Consider the following 5347-nt stretch of genomic DNA (forward strand, 5'->3'; position numbering starts at 1 on the left):
AGCAAAGACCACAGCGACGACATTGCTGTTGGTGATGCTCAGGCGATGGCCCCAGCTTCCCTTAACATCCCAAGTATCCGTAGGTTGTCTACACAGCGTATCTTCGGCGAAGGCGTGAGGTCGACGGATCTACACCATTGCCCGGCCAAGTTGAGAATAGTTTTAGCCAAAACGATACTGTATTTTTTCCGGTTTCCCAAAAATGTAGTTAGCAGCCAAAAATCGAGGTCCAAAGCGAGATTGATTTCATGCAAAAAGCGATCCAGCCGACGTGCAGCCAAAATTCGACGTGTTCGCGCGCGCGCGAAATTTTGGCGCGAAGCCTCGGCTCAAGGGCGCGCTCCAGGAGCTCACTTCTAATCCTGCCTTGTCCAGCAAAGATGCCCTCCCAAGCCTCCCTCCCCAAGCACTCCGCGGCCGAGAACGTCGTGTCCTCGACGCCTGCCGCGCTGGAAGGACCGACTGGCTCACGGTAGCCAAGAACAACGGCATCTCCCGGGCCGTTGCGTACCGCATCGTTGACACCGACCGTGTCAACAATCTCCCCCGTGGTGGCGCTCGTCTTGGCTCAACCAAGGTTACGTCGCTGGTGAAAGAGCAGTTGGAGGAGTACTTGAACGAGAACTGCGCGCTCACCATGGAGACCATGCGCCGCATGCTTGCGCTGGACTTAAGCGTGGCCATCTCCACGTCGACGATCAGCCGTCACTTGCTGGGGATGCTGTACACGGTGAAGCAGACCCGCGTGGAGCCGACAACCTGCAACAGCATCACGAACAAGACGAATCGTAAGGAGTTTGCGATCAAGTTGAGGCAGCACCAACTCCAAGGTAACTTCATTGTGTACTTCGATGAAACTAGCTTTAATGTGTACTGTAAGCGCGGCCGAGGGCGCGCGAAGAAGGGTGACCGAGCTACGGTTGTTCTGCCGCCGTCCAAGGGTGCGAACTTGCAAGTCCAGTGCGCTGTGAACTCGGCCGTTGGTGTCGTTTTGCATCGCCTCGAAAGAGGTAGCATTCGGATGGAGCAGAACGCGGACTTCATCGACGAGATATACGCGACGGTCAAAGCGTCCCAGTACTTCCGCGAGAACTACGCTGGGAAGACGATCGTTGTCGTCTTGGACAACGCCCCCGCCCATCGCCAGACGGAGGAGCGCGTGACGTCCCACGCCGACCTGGAGCTGCTGCGTCTAGCCCCCTACTCGCCGATGTGCAACCCCATTGAGGGTTGCTTCTCCGTCCTGAAGTCGCACATCAAGGGCCACCTCGCCTTGGATCACTCGGAAATTTGCGATCGCAGCGACATGACCGACGCCGACGGCAGCATCCTGACCGTGAAGGAGCGCACGATGCGCTTTTTAGAAAGGGCTGTCCGCGGCAGCATCAAGTACATCACTCCCGCCGTCGTCTCGAACATGGAGCTACACGCCCGCGACTCCGTGAACGCTGCCGAGAGCATGGTCGACATGGTCTACGGAAAGTAGGCTGATAGTGCTAGTCGAGCTTGGGACCCTCGGCTCTGTCTGTTCGCTTTGCATGAAATCAATCTCGCTTTGGACCTTGATTTTTGGCTGCTAACTACATTTTTGGGAAACCGAAAAAAATACAGTATCGTTTTGGTTGAAACTATTCTCAACTTGGCCGGGCAATGGTGTAGTCGTGCGAGACCTGTGGTAAGTGCCAAGTGCCACAAGCACACACCCAAGACAGGGTAGACTAATTTGGTGTCCTATGTCCGGCCCAAGCATCCTATCTACGAGAGCGGCATGCGTGACGCTAGCGCTGCTGCAAGCGGAACGCTGCGGCCATGGGTAAGCCAGATAGCGTCGACCCGCTTTGCCTGGATGCGGGCGGGGGGGGGGGGGCAGACAACCTATCCACTCTCCTTATGTGAGTCACAGGAAACCCGCCAGTACGTATTTTCGTGACTATTTTCGTATCTGAACCCATTATTTCCTCTTGTACCTGATGTTTAGGTACACCAAGCACAATATTGTGTGTTCCTCTCCAAATTTACGATGCGGGTTCAATCAATCACGCAAGCTGAATCTCTGACGACTGACCCAGCCCAAACTAAATGTATTTTATGAGTTATGTCAGTGCCCTTTGCACCAGTGCACCATACCCATTTCAACATGGTTGCCGTGGCCTCGGTCGCGGAAACGGAAGAACAGGATGCCGCTGTCAGAGCGCTGACTCCCACACAACACGAATCATGAGGCAGTCGCTCGGGACCTCGTGTGCCCCCGTATTCTCGTAGGCCTACCCCTCACCGGCAACATCTACTCGATCCCAAACAGCAAGAAACTCTCTTCGATCCACACAATCCACTCCAGATGGGGGGCTGTATCCCCCCCCTTGTGTGGTCCAAACAACGCCGGGTAGGGCAACATGTGCTTCAGAGAGTAGAAACTCTCATGCGTCGTCTACATCTAGTGCTGAGGTTTGCCGACCGGCTACAAGAGCTTCTCCCCGCTTGTCGCATTATCTATATGGTGAAACTCCATCCGATATCCCCACCCATGTAGCAGACCATCACCGTTACCAACTTGTGGTCCGGCCAATTCTAAAGACGACGATTGCGCAGCTCGAGCAATTTGGTAGGAGCGCGATGACGCTGCTTTCAACGGAGTCTCGTTTAGCGAAGCTCTGAAAAAAAAACTGAGAGCGTTTTAGTGAAGAGCTATTAAGAGGGATGGTGTCTGGTCTGTGGAGGTTCTAACAGTTGAAAAGTGGTCGAGGGTTAAGCAGTTCGAGGCAAGGCGTCACTTGAATGACGACAACAAGTCAGAATATTGCGTGGAGCCGCTGGCTCCGTTCCATGCTCAGGGAGACAGTTACGCTGCTAGTGTATGAGCAAGGATTTGCCATAACCAAATGGCAAGACCTCGAGACATTACTGCAGCTTGCATTGTTTCACCTGACACCGACCGCGCTGGGGCAACAGCCGAAAGTTTACTTCTTCAAGTAGCGTATCGACTCCGTGGGCGCTAGGAAGAAACGTTCCAAGGAGAACCCGTTGTCTGGCGGATGTGGGCTAATCACCTTACATACAATCTTAACCGATCAACGTGGGAAGTGGTGATAGCCCATCCACCTCCGGATCACATAATTATGTATTAATTTAAGGAAAAACCTACTGCCCAGGTTTTTGGTGCATAGCCATGCGACTATTGACCAGGTTTAAAGCACAGATTTCGCCAGGTTTCTGGCCAGGCTGTAATTAATAAAGTAAAATACCATGATTTGAAAATATTCCCCTACACCTACTAATCTCATGATACGGCACCTGATCGCACGTATCTCTGCAGCGCAGCTTCTCAAAATCCATTCATTTCCAATTTTGAGCCGTGCTAGAGGAATGAAGCGCAAAACCCACTCTGAGGACGAAGCGTCCATCAACGAAGATCCCCCAGCCTCTTTGTGCAGCGTCTCAGAATCGGAAGGTGAGGGGGAGGTGGCCACGCAGGTTGGCGGCAGTGCTAGCGACGAGGAGTTTCCAGCAGACCAGGAGGGCTCTTTTGAAGGGAAGGAGCTGCGTCGCTACCACACAAACTGGGAAAGCTGGGAGAAATACCGTGAATCGTATTGCGAATCCGAAAGTGCGCATCTTGTGGTGCACGAATCGGAGAGTGTCGCCAAACGCAACAAGATGCTGCGTGCTTCTAAGCGCGCTAAGGACGGTGGTTCGATGCGATACTTACCCCGAAGACCGTCCCCGTTTTCGCCGGAGATACATTTGTACGCACGGGTCGCGGACCCGCCGCCGTGGATCTGGAAAGAGACAGCAGTTCAAGCTTCGAGGTACTGGATGTCCATTTCGTTTTACTGCGGAGAGTGTGTACCACAAAGGAAAGTGAATCCTAGAGATCAAAAATCCCATCTACACTCACAACCACATACTTTCCCAGGACATTTACGAACATTATCCTCACAATCGCCAAGTTCCGATGTTTGAGCCTCTGGTCGAAGACCTTCGGTTGATGGTACGCGCTGGAGGCAAGAGTCTCCGAATTTACGAGTACATCCGTGATAACTCCAGGTACAAAGTGACGCAGAGAGATGTGGCCAATCTTCTTACCCGAATTCGCAATGAGCTCCGTGGACAGGCCGATGATGATTTGGCTGTTGCCGAATTTCTTGTCGGCTTCGGCGAGGAAGACAGGAACAACGTGGTAAGTGTCGATGACACGCTAACGGGGGAGACAGGATTAATCTCACTGAGTACAGGCCACATGCGAGCGACGTTTGCTAAGTTTCCGGAGCTCCTGCTGGTGGACTGTACGCACAAAACCAATCGGTAAGTTCATAACAGGTTCTACACCAGGTTTCCACTCCTTGCTTAAACCAGGCTTCCAACAGGATACGAATCAGGTTTCGTACCAGGTTTTAAGCTACGGCTCAAAACAGGATTCAACTGTTCATTCTTTTTTAACATTTGTTTTTATGTTTTATAGATACGACTACCAGCTTTGCAGTCTGATGGTGATGGATGCCTTCGGGTCTGGTCAGTTCGTACAGCACTCTGCTATCGAGACCAACTCGGATTGGCATATGCGGAAGATGCTCAGCCACTTCAAAACTGCCAATGTCACTTGGGAGTCGCTCCGCGTTGTGATCGTTGATAAAGACATGCGAGCGATCAGTGTTATTCGGGAGGCATTTTCGGATGCAACTATTTTGCTCTGTCATTTTCACGTCTTGAAGTTTTTGCGAAGTGTGGTTCGTAAGGCTCGCTTCGGACGCTATTCTGCAGACGAGTACGACTCGATGAATCATCTCTTTTCCAATCTGGTAGACGCTCCGTCCAACGAGGAATACGCAAAGAATTATTCTATTTTGGAGAAGTTTTCATGCGCGCATGGAAACACCTCCTTCTGGGAATACTTCTGTGAGAATTGGGACAAGTCGAAGGACATGTGGACTAGATATCGCCGCCAAAGACTACCGCATTTTCGCAATAATACGAATAATCGCATCGAGTCTAATTTTGGAAAGCTCAAACTCGATCTTGATTCATCGTCCACAATGAAAGAGTGCTTGGAGTCTCTCATGCGTCATCAGCGTCGCGTAGAAAATGAAAGTTTAGCGAGAGAGTCGTTTAAAGGAAGGTGGACGCATTATGGCTATGATCAGGAGTTAAACTTGGTGCTGCGTATTTGTACGTCTTGGGTAGCGTCTACGATTAAATCTGAGTACGAGTTTGCTATTTCGAGTGAAGCCACCGCGCTATACGCTTTCCTTGAAAAGCCGAGCGATACCGTTGAGGTTATCAGCGGAGATCATCGTCACAATTTTTCAAAAATGGAGTGGTGCTGTGACTGCGATTTCAACCAGACGCTAAA

General features: G+C 51.5%; 1 protein-coding gene across 1 annotated transcript; it reads left to right on the top strand.

Moving 5' to 3' along the window:
* Positions 1 to 1809: 1809 nt before the first annotated feature.
* PITG_18810 (uncharacterized protein) lies at positions 1810 to 2858 on the top strand (the record flags this gene model as incomplete). Its single annotated transcript, XM_002997235.1, has 3 exons — positions 1810 to 1813; positions 2103 to 2185; positions 2736 to 2858. The coding sequence occupies 3 exons, from the start codon at positions 1810 to 1812 to the stop codon at positions 2856 to 2858; spliced, it is 210 nt and encodes a 69-aa protein (XP_002997281.1).
* Positions 2859 to 5347: the final 2489 nt, after the last annotated feature.

Source organism: Phytophthora infestans, genomic scaffold, assembly GCF_000142945.1.
Source record: "Phytophthora infestans T30-4 supercont1.81 genomic scaffold, whole genome shotgun sequence".
NCBI lineage: Eukaryota > Oomycota > Peronosporomycetes > Peronosporales > Peronosporaceae > Phytophthora > Phytophthora infestans.